This window comes from Triticum aestivum, chromosome 5A (genome assembly GCF_018294505.1).
Source record: "Triticum aestivum cultivar Chinese Spring chromosome 5A, IWGSC CS RefSeq v2.1, whole genome shotgun sequence".
Lineage (NCBI taxonomy): Eukaryota > Viridiplantae > Streptophyta > Magnoliopsida > Poales > Poaceae > Triticum > Triticum aestivum.
Window position 1 is genome coordinate 664,852,975 of NC_057806.1, and position 22,698 is coordinate 664,875,672.

The 22,698-nt window shown below is 42.2% G+C and overlaps 1 protein-coding gene and 1 pseudogene across 1 annotated transcript; one reads left to right on the forward strand and one right to left on the reverse strand.

Moving 5' to 3' along the window:
* Positions 1-10,333: 10,333 nt before the first annotated feature.
* On the forward strand, positions 10,334-12,929 carry LOC123101756 (protein PIN-LIKES 5-like; annotated as a pseudogene).
* LOC123105785 (exosome complex exonuclease RRP44 homolog A) lies at positions 12,911-22,105 on the reverse strand. The gene is made up of 24 exons (XM_044527928.1): positions 21,874-22,105; positions 21,656-21,793; positions 21,398-21,555; positions 20,713-20,768; positions 20,482-20,604; positions 20,250-20,380; positions 19,904-20,144; positions 19,680-19,839; positions 19,038-19,278; positions 18,737-18,893; positions 18,594-18,662; positions 17,609-17,734; positions 17,397-17,449; positions 16,678-16,784; positions 16,499-16,553; positions 16,297-16,396; positions 16,107-16,218; positions 15,426-15,546; positions 15,246-15,305; positions 15,056-15,161; positions 14,665-14,760; positions 14,505-14,586; positions 14,272-14,337; positions 12,911-13,312 (listed from the first exon to the last, which is right to left on the reverse strand). The coding sequence occupies exons 1-24, from the start codon at positions 21,925-21,927 to the stop codon at positions 13,117-13,119; spliced, it is 2,808 nt and encodes a 935-aa protein (XP_044383863.1). The 5' UTR covers positions 21,928-22,105; the 3' UTR covers positions 12,911-13,116.
* Positions 22,106-22,698: the final 593 nt, after the last annotated feature.

Consider the following 22,698-nt stretch of genomic DNA (forward strand, 5'->3'; position numbering starts at 1 on the left):
GGTAGGGGGCGCCCCCCACCCTCGTGGCTAGGGTGTGCCCCCCTGGTCTTCATCTTTTGCAAGGATTTTTTATTATTTCCAAATAGACGTTTCGTGAAGTTTCTGGTCATTCCGAGAACTTTTGTTTCTGCACATAAATAACACCATGGCAATTCTGCTGAAAACAGCGTCAGTCCGGGTTAGTTCCATTCAAATCATGCAAGTTAGAGTCCGGAACAAGGGCAAAAGTATTTGGAAAAGTAGATATGACGGAGACGTATCAACTCCCCCAAGCTTAAACCTTTGCTTGTCCTCAAGTAATTCAGTCGAAAACTGAAAGTGATAAAGAAAAACTTCTACAAACTCTGTTTTCTCTTGTTGTTGTAAATATGTAAAGCCAGCATTCAAGTTTTCAGCAAAGATTATGAACTAACCATGTTCACAATAACGCATAGGTCTCATGTTTACTCATATCAATAGCATAATCAACTAGCGAGCAATAATAATAAATCTCAGATGACAACACTTTCTCAAAACAATCATAATATGATATAACAAGATGGTATCTCGCTAGCCCTTTCTGACACCGCAAAACATAAATGCAGAGCACCTTTAAAGATCAAGGACTGACTAGACATTGTAATTCATGGTAAAACAGATCCAGTCAAGTCATACTCAATGTAAACTAATAGTAATGAATGCAAATGACAGTGGTGCTCTCCAACTGGTGCTTTTTAATAAGAGGATGATGACTCAACATGAAAGTAAATGGATAGGCCCTTCGCAGAGGGAAGCAAGGATTTGTAGAGGTGCCAGAGCTCGGTTTTGAAATAGAGGTGAATAATATTTTGAGCGGTATACATTCATTGTTACACACATTATAGGCGGTTCCCAAACAGAATGATAAAGTTTATACTCCCCCTTCCACCAACAAGCATCAATCCATGGCTTGCTCGAAACAACGAGTGCCTCCAACTAACAAGAGTCCCAGGGGGAGTTTTGTTTGAAATTATTTTGATTTGATTTGCATAAAGTATGGGACTGGGCATCCCAGTGACCAGCCATTTTCTCGTGAGTGAGGAGCGGAGTCCACTCCTCTTGAGAATAACCCGCCTAACATGGAAGATACGGATAACCCTAGTTGATACATGAGCTATTAGAGCATACAAAACATGATATTTATTTGAAGGTTTAGAGTTTGGCACATACAAATTTACTTGGAACGACAGGTAGATACCGTATATAGGTAGGTATGGTGGACTCATATGGAATAACTTTGGGGTTTATGGAGTTGGATGCACAAGCAGTATTCTCGCTTAGTACAGGTGAAGGCTAGAAGAAGACTGAGAAGCGACCAGCTAGAGAGCGACAACAGTCATGAACATGCATTAAAATTAATCAACACCGAATGCAAGCATGAGTAGGATATAATCCACCATGAACATAACTATCGTGAAGGCTATGTTGATTTTGTTTCAACTACATGCGTGAACATGCGCCAAGTCAAGTCACTTAAATCATTCAGAGGAGGATACCACCCTATCATACCACATCACAACCATTTTAATAGCATGTTGGCACGCATGGTAAACCATTATAAGCTCCTAGCTAATCAAGCATGGCACAAGAAACTATGATCTCTAGTTGTCATTGCAAACATGTTTATTCATAATAGGCTGAATCAGGAACGATGAACTAATCATATTTACAAAAACAAGAGAGGTCGAGTTCATACCAGCTTTTCTTATCTCAGTCAGTCCATCATATATTGTCATAATTGCCTTTCACTTGCATGACCCAACGATGTGAATAATAATAATAGTGCGCGTGCATTAGACTAAGCTGGAATCTGCAATCATTCAATAAACAGGAGAAGACAAGGCAATATGGGCTCTTTTGTCAGATCAACAATAATGCATATAAGAGCCACTTCAACAATTTAATTATGGTCTTCTCCTATAGACCCCCAAAGAAAAGAAAAGAAATAAAACTATTTACACAGGAAAGCTCCCAACAAGCAAAAAGAAGAATAGGAAATCTTTTTGGGTTTTCTTTTTAATTACTACTACAAGCATGGAAATTAAAACTAGCTAAAAGCTACAACTAATTTTTTTGGTTTTTCTTAAGGTTTATTAAACACACAAGAAGAAAGCATAAAAAGGAAAATGAACTAACATGGATGATACAATGAAAAAGTATGAGCACTGACATCTAGCAATGAGTGTGTGAACATGAATGTAATGTCGGTGAGAAATACATACTTCCCCAAGCTTAGGCTTTTAGCCTAAGTTGGTCTATGGCCACGGCTGGCCTGGCGGATATTCATAATAATAGTTGGGGTCGTGCTGTGAAGAAGAAGACTCTGATTGCCACTGGTTGGCAATCATCTCCGGATCCTAATGGTAATTAGACTGTCGTGGAGGATCAACTTGTGGTTCCGACTCTCGCTCTGTGGCTGATGTAGGGTTTCGGTATGCGTGAATAGCCTCTAACGGAACAAGGTACTTACTGTTCGCGTCGATCGTGGAGGAAGGCGCTGAGGCCTGCATTCTCAGCCAATTCATAAAAATCTTCATAAATCCCGGCTGCTCTCAAGAAATCATCGGAAGGCCATTCGCACGATCGAACCTCGGCGGTGCGAGGCAGATTATATTTGGGCTTCTGTGTCTTTTCCTTCGAGCTTCGACTCGATGAGCCCCTCAAAAATCTCTTCATTATTTTCTAAAAAATTCTGAAATTTTTAGTAACTTCAAAATAAAAGTGAACAAAGCTCAATAACATTGATAGCAACTACTCCTACAAGTGCCTAGAGCCTATATCATGCATCAAAACTACTTGGAACCACATAAATTTGACATGCAAGCTCAAGAACATGGTCACCTAGGCAGCATAAATTTACAATGAATAAAGCACTGGAACAAAAACTAATTGGACCAATGGAGGAGTCACATACCAAGGAACAATCTCCCCAAGCAGTTTTGTGAGAGGTGCTTTGAGCAAGGAGATCGAAAATGGCTGCAAAATGAGCTTGGGCTCGGGTATGAACTGGATATTCGTGTTTGTGGGAGGAAGAAGAAGTGTGTGGGTGCAGAAATAAGTGGAGGAGGTCCACCATGGGCCCACGAGGCAGGGGGCGCCCTCCACCCTCGTGGCCAGGTGGATGACCCCCCTGTTGTGTTCTCAGTGCCAAATATTCTCAAATATTCTAGAAAAAATCATATTTAAATTTCAGGGCATTTGGAGAACTTTTATTTTCGGGGTATTTTTATATTGCACGGATAATCAGATAACAAACAGAAAAATACTTATTTTTATTTTATTTAATAAAAATAACAGAAAGTAAAAGGAGGGTACAGAGAGTTGTGCTTTCTAGCTTCAACCATCTCATGCTCATCAAAAGGAATCCACTAACAAGGTTGATCAAGTCTTGTTAACGAACTCATTCCGAATAACATGGAATCGGAGAAATTTCAAATAACACTATGTTACCTCAACGAGGATATGAACATCCCCAATAATAAGAATATCATATTTCTTCTTGACAGTAGGAAGAAGAAATTCAAAACCTCCAAATATAATCGATGAAAATTTTCCAATAGAGTTGATACTATGAACTTGAGGTTGTTTCCTCGGAAAGTGTACCGTATGCTAATTACCATTAACATGAAAAGTGACATTGCCTTTAGTGCAATCAATAACAGCCCCTGCAGTATTCAAAAAGGGTCTTCCAAGAATAATAGACATACTATCGTCCTCGGGAATATCAAGAATAACAAAGTCCGTTAAAATAGTAATGTTTGCAACTACAACAGGCACATCCTCACAAATACTGACAGGTATAACAGTTGATTTATCAGCCATTTGCAAAAATATTTCAGTAGGTGTCAACTTATTCAAATCAAGTCTACGATATAAATAGAGAGGCATAACACAAACACCGGCTCCAAGATCACATAAAGCAGTTTTAACATAGTTTCTTTTAATGGAGCATGGTATAGTGGGTACTCCTGGATCTCCAAGTTTCTTTGGTATTCCGCCCTTAAAAGTATAATTAGCAAGCATGGTGGAACTTCCAGCTTCCGGTATCTTTCTTTTATTAGTACAATTTATTTCATATACTTAGCATAAGGATTCATTTTAAGCATATCAGTTAATCACATACGCAAAAAGATAGGTCTAATCATTTTAGCAAAGCGCTCAAAATCCTCATTGTCCTTTTTCTTGGATGGTTTGGGAGGAAAATGCATGGGTTTCTGAACCCATGGTTCTCTTTCTTTACCATGTTTCCTAGCAACAAAGTCTTTCTTATCATAATGTTGATTCTTTGATTGTGGGTTATCAAGATCAACATTAGGTTCAATTTCTATATCATTATCATTACTAGGTTGAGCATCATCATGAACATTATCACTAATTTTAGGTTCATTACTAGATTGTGTTTCAGCATCAGAAATAGAAATATCATTTGGATTCTCAGGTGTTTCAGTAATAGGTTCACTAGAAGCATGCAAAGTCCTATCATTTTTCTTTTTCTTCCTTTTAGAAGGACTGGGTGCATCTATATTATTTCTCTAAGAATCTTGCTCAGTTCTCTTAGGGTGGCCTTCAGGATACAGAGGTTCCTGAGTCATTCTACCACCTCTAGTCATAACTCTAACAGCATTATCATTATTTTTACTATTCAATTCATTGAGCAAATCATTTTGAGATTTAAGTACTTGTTCTACTTGAGTAGTAACCATAGAAGCATATTTACTAATAAGTTTAAGTTCACCTTTGACATTAGCCATATAATCACCCAAGTGTTCAAGCATACCAGCACTGCGTTTTAATTGTCTACCAAAATAAGCATTGAAGTCTTCTTGCTTAGCCATAAATTTATCAAACTCATCTAAGCATGGGCTAGCAAATTTAGTAAACGAGATTTCAGCTTTATCATATCTATAGAGAGAATTTACCTTTACTACCTGTGTCGGGTTATCAAGACCATGAATTTCTTCAATAGGAGATGGATTAAGATCATATGTTTCTTCAACAGGCGGTAAATTAAGACCATGTATTTCTTCAATAGGAGGTAAATTCTTAACATCTTCAGCTTTAATACCTTTTTCTTTCATAGATTTCTTTGCCTCTTGCATATCTTCAGGACTGAGAAATAGAATACCCCTCTTCTTCGGAGTTGATTTAGGAATAGGCTCAGGAGCTGGCTCAGGAAGTGTCCAATTATTTTCATTTGTCAACATATTATTCAATAGAATCTCAGCTTCATTTGGTGTTCTTTCCCTAAAAACAGAACCAGCACAACTATCCAGGTAATCTCTGGAAGCATCGGTTAGTCCATTATAAAAGATATCAGGTATTTCATTTTTCTTAAGAGAATGATCAGGCAAAGCATTAAGTAATTGGAGAAGCCTCCCCCAAGCTTGTGGGAGACTCTCTTCTTCAATTTGCACAAAATTATATATATCCCTTAAAGCAGCTTGTTTCTTATGAGCATGGAAATATTTAGCAGAGAAGTAATAAGTCATATCCTGGGGACTACGCACACAACCAGGATCAAGAGAATTAAACCATATCTTAGCATCACCCATTAATGAGAACGGAAATATTTTAAGAATATAAAAGTAGCGAGTTCTCTCGTCATTAGTGAACAGGGTGGCTATATCATTTAATTTAGTAAGATGTGCCACAACAGTTTCAGATTCATAGCCATGAAAAGGATAAGATTCAACCAAAGTAATTATATCAGGATCAACAGAGAATTCATAATCCTTATCAGTAACAAATATAGGTGAAGTAGCAAAAGCAGGGTCAGGTTTCATTCTTGCATTAAGAGATTGTTGCTTCCATTTAGCTAATAGACTCTTGAGCTCGTATCTATCTTTGCAAGCTAAAATAGCTAAAGCAGCTTCTTTTTCAAAAACATAACCCTCAGGAATAACAGGTGATCCATTTTCATTAGAGGGAGAGTCTTCATCACCACTTTCATCAATATTATCAGTTTCAATATTTTCATTCTCTCTAACCCTAGCAAGTTGTTCATCAAGAAATTCACCAAGTGGAATAGTAGTATGAAGCATAAAAGTAGTTTCATCACAAGTGTCATGCATAGCAGAAGTGGCATCATCAATAACATGCGACATATCAGAACGAATAGCAGAAGCAGGTTTAGGTGTCGCAAACTTACTCAAAACAGAAGGTGAATCAAGTGTAGAGCTAGATGGCAGTTCCTTGCCTCCCCTCGTAGTTGAGGGATAAATTTTGGTTTTTGGATCTCTCAAGTTCTTCATAATGATAAGCAGATATAAATCCCAAGTGACTCAAAGAATAGAACTATGCTCCCTGGCAACGGCGCCAGAAATTAGTCTTGATAACCCACAAGTATAGGGGATCGCAACAGTTTTCAAGGGTAGAGTATTCAACCCAAATTTATTGATTCGACACAAGAGGAGCCAAAGAATATTCTCAAGTATTAGCAGCTGAGTTGTCAATTCAACCACACCTGGAAACTTAATATCTGCAGCAAAGTGTTTAGTAGCAAAGTAGTATGATAGTAGTGGTAACGGTAGCAAAAGGTAATGATAGCAAAAGTAATGTTTTTGGTATTTTGTAGTGATGATAGAAATAGCAACGGAAAAGTAAATAAGTGAAGAACAATATATGGAAAGCTCGTAGGCAATGGATCGGTGATATAGAATTATGCCGGATGCGGTTCAACATGTAACAGTCATAACCTAGGGTGACACAGAACTAGCTCCAATTCATCAATGTAATGTAGGCATGTATTCCGAATATAGTCATACATGCTTATGGAAAAGAACTTGCATGACATCTTTTGTCCTACCCTCCCGTGGCAGCGGGGTCCTAGCGGAAACTAAGGGATATTAAGGCCTCCTTTTAATAGAGTACCAGACCAAAGCATTAACACATAGTGAATACATAAACTCCTCAAACTACGGTCATCACCGGTAAGTATCCCGATTATTGTCACTTCGGGGTTAACGGATCATAACACATAATAGATGACTATAGACTTGCAAGATAGGATCAAGAACTCTCATATATTGATGAAAACATAATAGATTCAGATCTGAAATCATGGCACTCGGGCCCTAGTGACAAGTATTAAGCATAGCAAAGTCATAGCAACATCAATCTCAGAACATAGTGGATACTAGGGATCAAACCCTAATAAAACTAACTCGATTACATGATAAATCTCATCCAACCCATCACCGTCCAGCAAGCCTACGATGGAATTACTCACGCACGGCGGTGAGCATCATGAAATTGGTGATGGAGGAAGGTTGATGATGACGATGGCGACAGATTCCCCTCTCTGGAGCCCCGAACGGACTCCAGATCAGCCCTCCCGAGAGGTTTTAGGGCTTGGCGGCGGCTCCGTATCGTAAAACGCGATGAATCCTTCTTTCTGGTTTTTTTCTCCCCGAAACCAAATATATAGAGTTGGAGTTGAGGTCGGAGGAGCTCCAGGGGGGCACAAGGTAGGGGGCGCGCCCTAGGGGGGCAGGCGCGCCCCCCACCCTCGTGGCTAGGGTGTGGGCCCCCTGTTCTTCATTTTTTGCAAGAATTTTTTATTATTTCCAAATAGACGTTCCGTGAAGTTTTAGGTCATTCCGAGAACTTCTGTTTCTGCACATAAATAACACCATGGCAATTCTGCTGAAAGCAGCGTCAGTCCGGGTTAGTTCAATTCATATCATGCAAGTTAGAGTCCAAAACAAGGGCAAAAGTGTTTGGAAAAGTAGATACGACGGAGACGTATCATTGGCATAGATCAAGATTAGGATTTGTCACTCCGATTGTCGGAGAGGTATCTCTGGGCCCTCTCGGTAATGCACATCACTATAAGCCTTGCAAGCAATGCAACTAATGAGTTAGTTGCGGGATAGTGCATTACGAAACGAGTAAAGAGACTTGCCGGTAACGAAATTGAACTAGGTATTGGGATACCGACGATCGAATCTCGGGCAAGTAACATACCGATCACAAAGAGAACAATGTATAGTGTTATGCGGTTTGACCGATAAAGATCCTCGTAGAATATGTAGGAACCAATATGAGCATCCAGGTTCCGCTATTGGTTATTGACCGGAGACATGTCTCGGTCATGTCTACATAGTTCTCGAACCCGTGGGGTCCGTACGCTTAAAGTTCTGTGACGATCGGTTTTATGAGTTTATATGTTTTGATGTACCGAAGGTAGTTCGGAGTCCTGGATATGATCACGGACATGACGAGGAGTCTCGAAATGGTCGAGTCATAAATATTGATATATCGAAAGCCTACATTTGGACATCGGAAGAGTTCCGGGTAAAGTCGGAATTTTACTGTAGTACCGGAGGGGTTACCGGAACCCCCCGGGGGCTAATGGGCCTTGTTGGGCCATAAGGGAAAGAGAGAGGGGTCGGCCTAGGGCAGGCAGCGCGCCCCCTCCCTCTGGTCCGAATTGGACTAGGAGAGAGGGGGGCAACCCCTTTCCTTCTCTTTCTTCTCCTTCCTTTCCCCCTCCTAGTAGGAGTAGGAAGGAGTAGGATTCCTCCTCCTGGCATGCCAACAAGGGCCGGCCGGCCTCCCCCTTGCTCCTTTATATACAGGGGCAGGTGGGCACCTGTAGACACACAAGTTGATCACAAAGATCTCTCCCAACCGTGTGCGGTGCCCCCCTCCACCATAATCCACCTCAGTCATACTGTAGCGGTGTTTAGGCGAAGCTCTGCTGTGGTAGCTTCATCAACATCGTCACCACGCCGTCGTGCTGACGAAACTCTTCCCCGAGCTCTACTGGATTGTGAGTTCGCGGGACGTCACCGAGCTGAACGTGTGCTGAACATGGAGGTGCCGTACGTTCAGTACTGAGGGTTGGTCGATCGTGAAGACGTACGACTACATCAACCGCGTTGTCGTAACGCTTCCACTTAACGGTCTACGAGGGTATGTGGATGATACTCTCCCATCTCGTTGCTATGCATCACCATGATCCTGCGTGTGCGTTAAATTTTTTAAAATTACTACGTTCCTCAATAGGTGGGTCCCACAACTTACCCAAGCATGGAAATCAGGCTCTCTCTCTCTCACACACACGCACACCTCCCACCACCACCCTCACCTGACTACCGCGTCTGCATCCAGCGCCTGCTCCCTCGCCTACTGTCGCCGCCCTTCCAGTATGATTCTTGGTTCGATGGCTGGAGCAGTAGCCACCGTTGCACCAACCTTATACACATCCTCCCACTCTCTCATATGACCTTAATGTGCCCATCGCGCCAAATCCAACATTGATCTCTGCTTCTTCACCCCCCGCCTCATTTCCCACTCACTGTCAGATCCCGTCTTCCTAAGCTAGCACTGGATGAATTGATTTCATCCCCTCGACGAGCAGTGTATCGAGTCGTCATTTACTCCGCTCGGATGGGGTCTGGTGGCTCTCCTCTGGGCATCATGGTGTGCAGCTTCCTAGTGACAAGCTCGCCCATAAAGGCTATGACGACGACGACAGATGCGACGAGAAATATAGAGAAAATGGAAGGGGTTGTGATTTTGTTCGGATCATAGTTGACTCAGGTATGTTACCCGGGGTTCCACCAAGATGATGTGCCGTCTGTGTGGCATCAAAACAGGGTTCAGGATGCCGAGGTCTAAAAATCAAACAAAATTTAGTTTGTATGGTTTTACGAGTTTAGGGGGTAATTTGTTTCGGTTCGGAGTTCGGGGTTGTAATATGATATTTTCAAAGGGTTGGGGTAATGTGCGCTTTACTCTCACTCTTTTCGCTTGTACAATGAAGGTGGGAAATAAGTAATTAGTTTCGATGGTCGGGTCGGGATCGAAGGGTGCGACTACTTAAAGGGTGCCCCGGCGTGGGAGAGAGTTTGGAGGGCACAAGGCACACCATGGTTGCCGCATGGCGGCTTGCTAGCCCAGCGAGCATGATGTGTGATTTTTCTATGGTTTTTCCTTATTTATTTATTTTTGCGAGGGGAGTACTAAACTTCTCTAAGACGAAATATACTCCTGCCTGGTGATTTCAGAGATCAGGTGGCTCACCGCCCGTCTCTCTCTTTCGGTTCGTTCCTGCGCCTGGAACGACGAAACGAGGCGGAAGACAGAGCAGTCGAACGAAATTTGTATTTGTCTCCGCTGCTGAAGAACCAAAAGTCGTTTTCGTCGTCTGCGCCTCGGCGCAAAATGGAAAGCATCTGGCTGGGTCTGGGCGTCGATCGACACGCGCGGCCTGATGAGCAGAAACGTGTGCGTCCACAGCAGCCAGCAAAGCGGTCGCGCCGCCGCATGGGCAGCACTGCACAGCACAGCACAGCACAGCAGCTTGGGCTCTTCGGCCAGTTCTTCAAAGCCATTCGCACCAGAACCATCTCCGATCTCTCTCGTCGCCTCCTGCAAGGCAAGATGAGGTTCTGGTCTCTGCTCGCCGTGGCATGGCTGCCCGTTCTGCAGGTCCTCCTCGCCGGCGGCCTCGGCGCCTGCCTCGCGTCCAGCCGTTTCGACGTCCTCACCTCCGATGCTCGGAGGCACATAAACAAGGTCGTCACCACGCATCAATCAGCTACAGATTTGCAAGACATAACAGTGATTTCAATCCATTTATCTATCCATTTCTTTGTTTGATTCTGCAGGTTGTTTACATCGTGTTCGTCCCGTCGCTCGTCTTCTCGAGCTTGGCAGGCACCGTCACGCTCAAGGACATCATTTCCTGGTTCGATCGAATTATCTACCACTAGTAGAATATTTACCGGTAATTGCCTTTGGCTCCTAGGTGCATATGCACCCATTGTCGAAATCCAAATTCCGAGAAGTTAAAAAATTCGAAACAAAAATCCCGCGTGTATATCCGGACATTTTATGTGCGTTCACAAGGTTTCAGTGAAAAACGACGTTTTTTGTGGCTTGTGTGAAAAAGATAAAGAAATGCCTCGTGAATAGTTAGAATGAAGCATCAGAAATTGTCTTTTTTACACAAGCCACAAAAAACGTCGTTTTTCACCGAAACCTTGTGAACGCACATAAAATGTCCGGATATACACGCGGGATTTTTGTTTCGAATTTTTCAACTTCTAGGAATTTGGATTTCGACAATGGGTGCATATGCACCTAGGAGCCAAAACGCCACTCTCTTTATTTACATGGATTAATGAAAACTGTTCTACGTATTTGATTGCTCATTTCTGAACTTGATGATGAGTTAAGGTGGTTCATGCCAGTGAACATGGGCATCATATTCCTCATCGGAGCAACTCTCGGATGGCTGGCCGTCAAGGCCCTGAGGCCAGGAGCACATCTTCAGGGGCTTGTCATTTCTTGCAGCTCAGCAGGCACGTCGCCACTCACACTGAAATGGCGAATGTATTTCTTCAGTTTTCAGACTTTCTAAGCGAGCTTTTCTATGTGCTAACCTGCATGTACATTTTCAGGTAACTGGGGAACCATTCCTCTGATGATTGTCCCGGCGATTTGCAGCGAGGAGGACAGCCCCTTTGGTGATGCCGACACCTGCAACTCTCTCGGCCTCTCCTACGTCTCGCTGTCCATGGCGGTAAGCTCGTCGCCGCGCCTGAATAACTCCTCTGTCAGGACTGTCATGCATGGTGCATTTTGTATTCAGAAACGTTTCGTGCAGCTAGGGAATTTCTTTATCTGGACTCATAGCTACAGCGTCATGAAGAGATCTGCTCAGCTGTACAAGAAATGCGGTGATCCTACAACTAACTTGACGAAAGAAGAAAACTCGGGAGAAGCTGAAAATGGCAATCATGCGGCTTTTCTTCCCCTGTCGTCGGGGGAATTTCACGAGGATGTCGAGAGCGAGCCCGTAAGTAGTGCTAACAAATTCTTCAGTTGCCTGTGTGAGTGATGAACGAACCTTACATTTTCTGAATTTGGGTTGCAGGTCAGTTCTAGCTTGCCTGCCAACGATGTTGCTGCTAGCTTCATGCGCTGCTTAAGAAGAGCAAAGGATCTGCTGGTAGAGATACTGAATGAACTGTGGTCACCTCCCAGTGTTGCCGCGGTATGTGACTCTCTTTGCACCACAATGAGCACACAAATGAGCTCTGGAATTCGCATCCAACTGCTACCGCTCTGTAGCTCGTAGGGTTTACCGTCGGCGCGATCGACAAGCTGAGACCGCTCATTACGGAGGAAGACGCCCCTCTCCGAGTAGTCCAGGATACTGCCAAGTTACTAGCGTAGGTCCAGATTTATAGCATAGCAGCACTTGTCTTGGATCTTGCATCCTTTATATCCAACTGCTGCTGACTTCTCATGGATGACACGAGCAGAGATGCCGCCATACCATGCACCGTCCTCATACTTGGCGGAAACCTTACAAAAGGTGAAGTTCATTCTCTGTGAGACTTCCTCACAGTTTTCCCGGGTTGCGCATTTTTCCCATGCTCATGTTTGCAAAGATTCGCACGGCCAGGCAGAGGCAGGACGACGATGAAGCCCCTGGTGGTCGTATCGATCATCGCGATACGCTTCGTCATCCTCCCAGCGTGCGGAATCGGGGTGGTGAAGGCTGCCAGCGAGCTCGGGTTCCTGCCAAGATCGCCCCTGTACCGTTACGTTCTCCTGCTACAGTCCACGGTTCCCCCGGCCATGAGCATCGGTATGTCAACGTACCACGGTAGCCTGCTCTTAGATGCCAGTGTTCTGAGTTGTTGGCTCCTCTGGTATTGCAGGGACGATAGCTCAGCTGTTTGATGTTGGGGAAGAGGAGTGCTCCATCGTCTTCCTCTGGACGCACCTGGTTGCATCTGGTCGACGGTGTTCATGTCACTCGTGTCCTGAGGATCTCTTCAGCAAGAAAATCTTGCACCAGCATATTTGTACAAATGTGTTTCAAGCATTGTCAAGTGATAACACAAATAAGATCTGCCCAGAGATGAGCAACTGACAAGGGGAACACAGCAGGTCATGCTAGATTTTTAGCATCAATAAAGAGAGATTTTTACAACTCTGTGAAGAGCAATTCCAGGCTGATTTGACAATATCATAAGATCACCAATGTTTGTTGAATTAAAGAATGGACCTAGTACACTGTTGTAGCGGAAAAAGGGTGAATGCACTAATGTTACAATTCAATCATACATTTGTTGTTCATATGAGGGTGAGCTGCAGCTTGGGGCGGTGGGGCTGAGGCTCCACCACTTCCATATGGATCATAACACTCTGCAACACAGCATAGCTTATGTTTGTTCCAGGCTTGGTTACTTTCTGGTGAACCTCGTCTACTACCCAGTCAGCCCCTTTGTCTCCCTTCGCCGTAAGATAGATGGGCCCTTCTATGCCAAACCTGTTGCGAAAAAGTACCGAATGAGAACAAGAAAGGCGCTAGCTAATGCATACCCATCGCAGAGGATGCTGGAATTGAAGAACTATTATTTGGAAGTATTTGGAAAAATTAAAACTCCAGATTGAGAACAAGGAATAACACAGGGCATGTTTGGTTCGTTTCCCTGCAGACTTAAATTATCCCTGGTAGGACCATGACATGTGGGCCCCACGTAGCACCAAATATTTATCGGCTCCAAATTAGTATATGGATATCGATTTGTTGATCCCATCATAAGAAATTCGAAGGTGCAAACAGATTGCAAATCACCCGCCAGGTTTAGATGATACCGCAATAAATGAAGCTGGATGGATGCCTAGTCAATCAAATCAATGTGCCAGCCATAGTTTCCCACATCATCTTGGCATGCAGCAAAATTGCTGGCCACATTTTGTATCAGTTTTTACACGCCTAGAAACTGGGAAACTTCTGTACGGCATTTTGGGGTGCATTACCAGATACAGAAAGCAAGTAAATCCTAGCCTGCTAGCTAATCTCCATAACCATTACTAATTTTTGGCTTCACTGACGAGGGGTAGGGAACCAAAATGCACCATAGTGTGTCAACCAAATGCTCGAATATCTTAATACTTATTAAACTACAAACAATTAGAACCAACTAATTTTTTTAAGCAGACCTGCCATCTCAGATTTCTAAGAACAACACAGTGACCAGAAACAAGATTGAAGCTCAGTATCCATGCAATAGCAATTGGCAGATCCTAGATTGGGTTGCTTCAGGTCCATCAATAAGTTGGTACTAATTTAATTTAAGATGACTGATCAGGACTTTGCTGGGGTGTGATCTTTTATACTTGTGACTTCTGAGCAGGACGTTCATTATTAGTCTAACTTGGCAAATAATTGAGAAGGTGGGAGAGAGGAGGAGGGGAAGCGGGGCTGTGGAGAGAGATCCATACTTTGGGACGAAGACTATGAAACCATTTGCCTTGATCTTTACTATTCTAGCTTCAGTATCCACGGGCCTGCACAGTTAAAAGTGTAGAGCAGTATCAATGATCCTAACTATGGTCACTCAGATGATATATGTACTCCACGAACAGACTTGAGCCATTTCTTACTATCCTCGTCTTAAGAACATACTATCTACTGTAACTTATAAATAAAAGAGCCATTGACAATTAAAATGTACCTTGTCCTGAAATATATGAGAGTGTGGAGCTCAACCGATGCTCTGCTTGCCATTTGGGCATTTCGGTGCCTATAATTCAAGTCTGACATGATAATAATGTCAGTATCAAATCTTGCAAAACATATAAAGACCCACTTCAGTAGTGCATTGGATCACTCACTGTCGGCGATGCCTGTGAGTTGTGGACCATCCTGGAAGACTGGTGGAAGTTTCGCAATATCTAGAGCAGCAGCTAGCAACCTATGCACCACAACATCTGCAATCGGAAAGATGTAGAATCAGACACCAATCTCACATTTCATAGGTTTCCTCCTCTTCTTTCTTCTACATTTTAACTTAGTCCACAGAATATACAACGTGTTACAAACAACTTTCACTATGTACAAAAGGTGCATGAAAATAGTTATTCCAACTGAACTTCCCAACTAAACTAATTAGCTCATAGCCGGAGAAAGTAACATGGATAAATACTTGCTATGTCCAACAATCATCAGTCGAATTCAGGTAATATCGTTGAGCATCAAAGCACCTATCGGTGAAGAAAAACTAACCTGCGTATCTGCGAATAGGAGAAGTGAAATGAGTATACAGAGCAGATGCAAGCCCATAATGATAATACTCAGACAAGCTCAAATCTCCACTGCAAAAGTAAACTGCCTGTGTATTGCAAGAATAAAGTTATATAGATATAGTTGAAATCAGTAAGTCAGGATATTTTGAACTTCAAAACTGCTATCATACTTGTGTCATGCATCTAGTTGCCAAAATCCGGATAAGCTTGTTGAAGTACGGGTCATCTCTCTGCATGTGAAGCATTAACGGCAGGTGAGATAATGCTCCAAACAAATATTACCCAGCTACATAGGACTGTCACCTAAATGTGGTTACACCGTAGAATAAAATAATACAGGTCATTCTCACCTTCGCATTATCAAGTGATTCAGCTAATGCTTTTGAGGATGATACGTCTAGACTTAGGCCAACAGAGGAGGCAGTACGGAGTAATGGCTCAAGCATCTCCTTTGTTGGACTAGGATGACGCCTGATGCCAATCAGAGAAAAATTAGCATGCTCAGAAAAGGTAATTTAAATGATACAGCAGCTGTAGGAAAGAACTGGTACATTCTTTGAAATTGTTGCATAAATAGTGTAAGAAGATGGCAGTCACAAATAAGTTCTTAAACCATCCTTGGCAAGGACAAACTAGTCAACGGCTGAATGTATTTTGTTTACAGCTGCCAATATGTGCCAGATGGAAAATATTGTACGAATATCGAGAATTAGTTCATGAGCAATCATATAAATGCAACTTGGTAACATCAGGAGACTCCACAATCACATACATAATATTTTGGCATCCTACCTCATTGGACTAAACTCTCCTGTGCTATTGGTTATTTTATGATGGCGTCTAAGCAACTTTATCTCTATAAACTTGAATGAACAGGTCGACAGGCCAAAAATGTATTCAATTATGAATAAGACATGATCAATATTTTCAAAGGGTTCTCCTAGAAATTCAGATATACTTGGATGCACTACCAGAGTACCTTAATCTGATCCGAATGTGACAAAATAAAAAATAACAGAGCAAATGTGTACCGTAGCAATGAACACAAGGGGTAGTGCTGCAAAATCTTCTCAGCAACAGAAACATTTGCTGCCAACATAAACTCTTCAATCATTTGGTTTGCCTCACGAATTTGATATATTCCTGTTGAACTTGAGTGTAAGTATTTCATCTATAGAAGTATAGAAATAGTACAGGAGTCAGGTTTACAAATCTGAATACCTATGTCAAGGGGATCATGAGTTTCACTGTCAATTTCGAATTTAACTTCTGCTGAAGCAAGAGTCAGGGCCCCTCTTTCGCAACGTCGATTTCTCATTATCTACATAAGCATTCAAAACATAAGCTTAATAATAATACTCAGTAGTACATGGTAACAGACAAGAATATTTATTGCAGACCGAGATATGGTACAAGAACAAACCTTTGCTAATGAATTTAAGTTCCGCAAGTCTACAGTCAGTGGATCGACCAAACGGCTGGAAATTTCAAGGAATGAAACGATCAATTTTATGACAATGTTTTTGGCCTGCTAGACCAACAAAAAATTGTATCTCTGCATATAAGTAATGCAATCTGAGACAGCTGAATGCCATAAAGCACCTGTCATCCATTCTTGCTTGGGCTTCCACATAAGACATTGCAGCACAAGACTTTATAACACTCTTTGTGTATCTTGAAGATATGATATCAGCATCAGGTGTCATTTCCTGCACACATGACATTCCAAAAATTCCAAAGCACCAGGATACAAGAATTAGCATATACTCATTTAAAGGGACAGATGTAATCACTTCAAAACGGACGAGGATGAACAGAAGAAATGCCAAAGGCAGATGACGATAATACTCTGTCTGTGATACCACGGGATAAAAAAAATGCCAAGCTATTGCCCTAATCCAACATGCAGGCATATTGTATGACTTGGATCTAACAAGTTAGTAACTTTCTAAGCACACCGCACTCTGCACTCATGAGTCTCGGAGAAGATTTTTGTTTGAGGAAAATGGCATTAGCGCAGATTACACATAAAGTGCAGTTTGCAAGAATAAATTATATATATGACCAAAAGGCTAGGGTGTATTGACAAATGATCCAAATCACTTGTGGAAAAGCTTAGTGAAAGTTGTGCAAAAATAATTCATTGCATTTGAGCTTGAATATAGTATGGACTCTGAGATCATAGAGCTAGTAGGACACAAGGACTATGGACAGCCTCCACACAACAAACCTTTTTCGATAAGAGCAAAAACTTAATGACCACATTTATATATCCTCGTACATCAGATAAATTGACATCACAAAAACACAATTAGACTCACCCAAATGACGGAGAATGCCAGCCTCTCAACATCAGCACGAAGGGAACAAACATCTAGAAAACAACAAAATTCAGAAAGAAAGAAAAATGAGTCACTTCTGCCCATACATATTAACATTAAGGTGAGTATTATCAAATTCAATGCAATGCTTTGGCGCAGTTGATTCAGTAATCAGTAATTCAGTGTGCATGCCATATAAATGAAGGCAATACCTTCAGTTAGAGGCTTCGGCAGCATGTCAATTCGTTGTCCAACAAGATAAACAGAAGTTGCCCTTTGAGAGGCCTCCTCATCAAGAGGGGTACCAGGATGGACAAAATTAGTGACATCAGCAATATCTGGTCAGTCCAAGTCAAGAACTGCAAATCTCCACATCAATAGCAACAGCATAAAACAAAATAGGAAAGAAACACATCCCATATATATCCTGTCGACAACATACAGCTGTCGATACCCAAGGTCAAGAGCAGAGATAAAATAGTTTGAACCCTGGACACAAGAACTAGCATAACAAAAAAAATGCAAAAATAGTCAATTATCACACCAGCAATGCTCAGGGCACTTGGCCACTCGCAATGGTTTGTATCTATTGGTGAGAGAATGCATTAAACGAATGTATAGATAAAACCATCCCAATTTAAATGTGCTGTATCTAAATTGGTCATATACTTCAGCATTAAATCAACATTGTTGTTCTCAAATTAGTGGCATCTAGTATGAGATACAACCTGCATCTCTCTCTTCATTAACTGCCCCACCACCTAATCTTTAGTCCAAATTGACAATGCCACATGAACCACTGTGAATGCCCCCAAACCAATTTTTCATGAGGAAAGTATTTCTGGGAATTGGCATTCCTATTGAAATTGAGCAATCCGCGCACCAAGAGTAATGATCTATCAACCAAAAGGATTTAGGAATTGAGTTTGTTCCAAGCAAGAGCATATAGAACAAAATCACATGATTTGGTTCTTTCGTTATAACTAAACAATCAAGCTTATGTGATGAGCTCAAACCCAGGTAGATGCAACAGATCCTACTCACAATTTATGAAAGCTATCGTGGAGTAAAAAAAATGGAAATTAGATGGCAAATATTAACTCAAATGTAAAGTACAAGTTAAAAATTGAAGAGAACAAGATTAACATCCATTGCAGACTTGAACTGCATACTAGAAGGTAAACTGATAAAGGATACGAACTCCAACTTCAAAATTCCCATTTGGAAGCGGTGTGCAATGTAGTGCATCATCAATATCCCTACAACCTAAATAGCAGTTTAATGGTAAGAATGCAATTCAACTGCAAAAGAACAGGGTACACTTATCATGATTAACTTACCAGGTGGATCCACACTAAAAACTCTCACATGCCGCAAGTCTTGCCTATTAGGATTAGCCACATCCTCAGGTGACAATGTCCAAGGCAAAGGCGGCAAACAAGCAAGGACTTGTGTAGAGAAAGGTCTTGTGTTAATATCATTCTCTATTAGGACAACCTGTATTATGTGTATATCAGTTAGCATGCTAGCATCAAATGCATTCATCTATCAATCATTAGCATGCAGCAACTAACTGGATTACACAGGCTGGACTACAGCTCCTACAAAGTGATGTGATAAAAATTAGGTATACAAGCTTGCCTCTGTTTCAGTTTCTTTATCGCCAATATCTCCTATAGTCCGCACATAGTGTCCTGATGGGTATCGAGACATGACATCCCATGAATCAACTGCAACGATAATCCTTTTATTTAAAAGATTCCCAAGTTGTCTAGTTTGAATCCGAATCTTAGGAATTCTTCGATCTTTTGACACAAAGAGAGCATGAGCAACGCCCCCGCTACCAGCAGGCATGGGCATTGGCTCCAATGATCCACAATACCTGCAGTATACAAGTATTTCATTTTTATGCATCAATACACAAAAACAACTGAAGTTGCAATATAAACTAAATAGTTTGCTGGATGGAACAAGTATTAGCATAATCTTGGCAACATACAAATAGTGATGTCATGTCTAACCAACCAAAGATTGTAAGAAATGCCTGAAATATTGAAACCTTCTTTTTTTGCGAAATATTGAAACCAACATGTGTGAAGTAGCAGGGCAGATATGCTGTCAACATACAGCATGCAGGCATATAGACGTAAAAACACGAGCAGGATATATCCTTCTGGGTTGATATTTCACATTGACTGAATGAATTGTGCATATTCTGATGTCATCTTTACATATCAGGAGATCATAATTAGATAAATATCATTCAGATCATATAGAACTCACGAATTCCAATTCCGCTTGATGATACCAACAACACGCCCAACTGGACGACTGGGGACAGAAGCAGCTGATGATCCAACTGTTGATTGCATGGAATTTGTGTTTCGTGGAGCATCATCAGCACTATTTGGAACCAACCGGACATCATCTTCATTATCATCTTCTGAAATAATAGAAACATCCATCAGATAAGAAAAATGAGATGCATCAAAAAATGAACAACATACCATCATCATCAGCAATAAATGACTTCGAATCATGCCACTGGTCCTGTGGCAAGAGTTCTACAGCAACTATATCTCCGTCAAAGGACCTGTTCATATTTGAACTCCCACGGATAATAATCTCATCCCCAATGCTCTCACTACCGACATATGCTTCAAATGGATTGTAACGATTAACTCGAAGCTTCCCTTGATGATAAATTCCACAGCGCAGACCAGATGTAATTTCCGACATAGGTTTATGCTGCAATAATATCAAGGTAGCATATATTATATTTGACACTAGGTGGTTATTGTAGCAAGAACGTGCAGATGAAAATTGCATAGTTAATACTAGCTTGGTATATACCTCATTGTAAACTATTTTCCTTTTGGATGGTCTAAGATCTTCTACATCTTCCATGGCAACATCTCCGCTACTTGGGACAACCACCAAATCGAGCAAACCAGGCTGCGCAAGCGATCGTACATATGACTCAACTGGAACCAGAAATAGTTTGTGAGGCAACCATAAAATCATTCATGCAGTATTGTAAAGGATTCAGCTATGAATTTCATGTAACAGACTATCCAACTAGCACCTGTCTCTGCGTTTAGGCCTTCTTCAGTAGCTTTCCGTTTGTTATCTCTATCATTTGTGACCAGCAACACTTTGGCACTGTCACCGAGGTGACTCTGGTACCAACGAGCAGCAACACGGATTGCTGAATAGAGAAGAAGTGGCGAGTAAAGAGCAGAGCATACATAAAGTGTACATAGAATAACTGGAAATGGGATATACTGTACATAAATATAATTAAGCAACTCGGTACCTCTATCATTACGATCATTTGGGCTCTCTCCAACCATCTCCTTGACATAAGTATCCCTGTATGTTTTTCAGTAAATGAGTAATCCTAACCATGTGAACAGGGAAGAATAACATCGCTGATGCTAAGGAGATGCAAGTTCTAATGTCTAATGGGACAAAAGCAGAATTACTAATTAGTTGCAGATAAGTACTTCGTTTGTAGTGCAACGTGCAGAGAAATTTTGCCAATGCAAACTGCAAATAATGTTCAAGTTCAGGTCTAAGCGCCATACATGCCAAAGATAACTGCCGTTGGGAGTGAACAACTGAACACCACTTGAACACAGTTTTAGGGAAGACAAAATCAACTTGGCCCAGTTTAAATAATTTACTGCAAGTCAGCTTAGTTACCCTAAGATATGTGGCCAGAGATTCAGGGCAGATGCACAATTCAGGGCAGATGCATAGCTCAAAAAAAACAGAGCAGATGCAGGAGTGATATCAGTAGCTTATTCCTTGAGCTTTACTTGATTTTCTCACTCAGTAACAAACTATAGTTTCATAGCTACGTGGTTTGTCTGCACCACCCCATCGACTAGAAATCTCAACGAATTCTGCTTTAGATAGGAAGAAAGCAAATATACCAGAGCCTAAACTCACGCCTACTGACCAATCAAAACAACCATGGAGAACCAATTCAGGCGTACCTGTGGTGCTCGTTGGTGAACACGAAGAACCTCCGAGCCGTGTTGGTGCACAGGGTCTTGAGCCTGTTGTACACGGAGAGGTTCTTATTCTTCACTTCGTCCAGCACCACCGACAGCACCACGACATCTTCAATCGCCGGATTCTCCAACAAATCGATCTGCAGCAACCGCACGGAGCATCAGCAATCGGAACCCCCGACCCCCTACAAGGCACGCTAAATACGAGACCAGAGGTGGGAGCAGGAAAGGCAGGGGCACCTGGTGGAGCACGACGTTGGTGTCGACGACGAGGATGGCGGCGGCGTCGGCGTTGAGGCGGCGGGCGGCCGCGTCGCAGGAGGAGCAGGAGAAGGCGCCGCAGGGGATGTCGTCGCGGAGGTAGTGCTCCCGGACCACCTGCGCAGACGGGGGGAAGGGGTTAGCTAGGGTTTCGGCGGGGCCTCGGCGAGGCGGAGGTTGTGGTGCCGAGCGGCGACCTTGACGACGCGGCCCTGCTTCGTCTTCTTCACGAAGGACTTGCTCTGCAGCATGTTGGCGAGCTCGACGGGGCGCGGGGCAGCGGCGGCGGCGGGGGGCGCGGGGAAGGGGGGTCGGGGCAGACCTTCGGCGGCGAATGGCGGCGGAGGCGGTGGAGGAGTACAGGGGTTTAATAGGTTTGGTGCGTGCCGTGGTCGGCAAAAGAGCCTGGGTCTGCGTTTAGGTTCGGGTTCTCGATTCGAGTCTGAGGTCAGTCATAGGATTTTCGTAGCAGTTGTGCCTAATTTGAAAAAAACTTCAGATCTGCCTAATTCGAGTCTGAGGTCTGCGTTTGGATCTCAAGTTATTTTATATTAAAAAAAACTTCAGATCCATTTTTTGAAAAACTTTCAATCTGTTTATATTCAATCAAGGCAGTACAACGAACATCGGAAAGAATAAAAATTACATCCAGATTCGAGTAGGAGGATTTTCTTAGGAATTCTACACAATTTGAATCTCAGGTTATTTTATAAAAAAAGAAAACTTCAAATCTATGTATCACACATCATGGCAGTACGCAAATTAATTTATGGTTGAATGGTCAGGAGAACAGTGATATCATCAGCCCACCAGAGTTCAGTGCTAGACTTGAGACTATTGTTCGCATTATTCCTGGCTTTATTTCAGGTTTCTGACGATATTCGTTCAGTGGGAGAAGATGTTCCCGTTCAGTCTCTTGGGGGTGCTCATAAAGTTAGGGTGTGCATCCGTGCGTTTATAGAGGTGAGTGTATACTCGTATATGTGAACAACTTCAATTATACTGTTTTCAAAAAATATATA

Coding starts and splice junctions, on each gene's coding strand:
- LOC123105785 (XM_044527928.1), bottom strand. CDS start 21,927: ATGCTGCAGAGCAAGTCCTTCGTGAAGAAGACGAAGCAGGGCCGCGTC. Junction 20,605..20,712: donor AAATGATCGTAATGATAGAG/GTACCGAGTTGC, acceptor TTCTCTATTCAG/CAATCCGTGTTGCTGCTCGT. Junction 16,554..16,677: donor CAAGCAAGAATGGATGACAG/GTGCTTTATGGC, acceptor TGAAATTTCCAG/CCGTTTGGTCGATCCACTGA.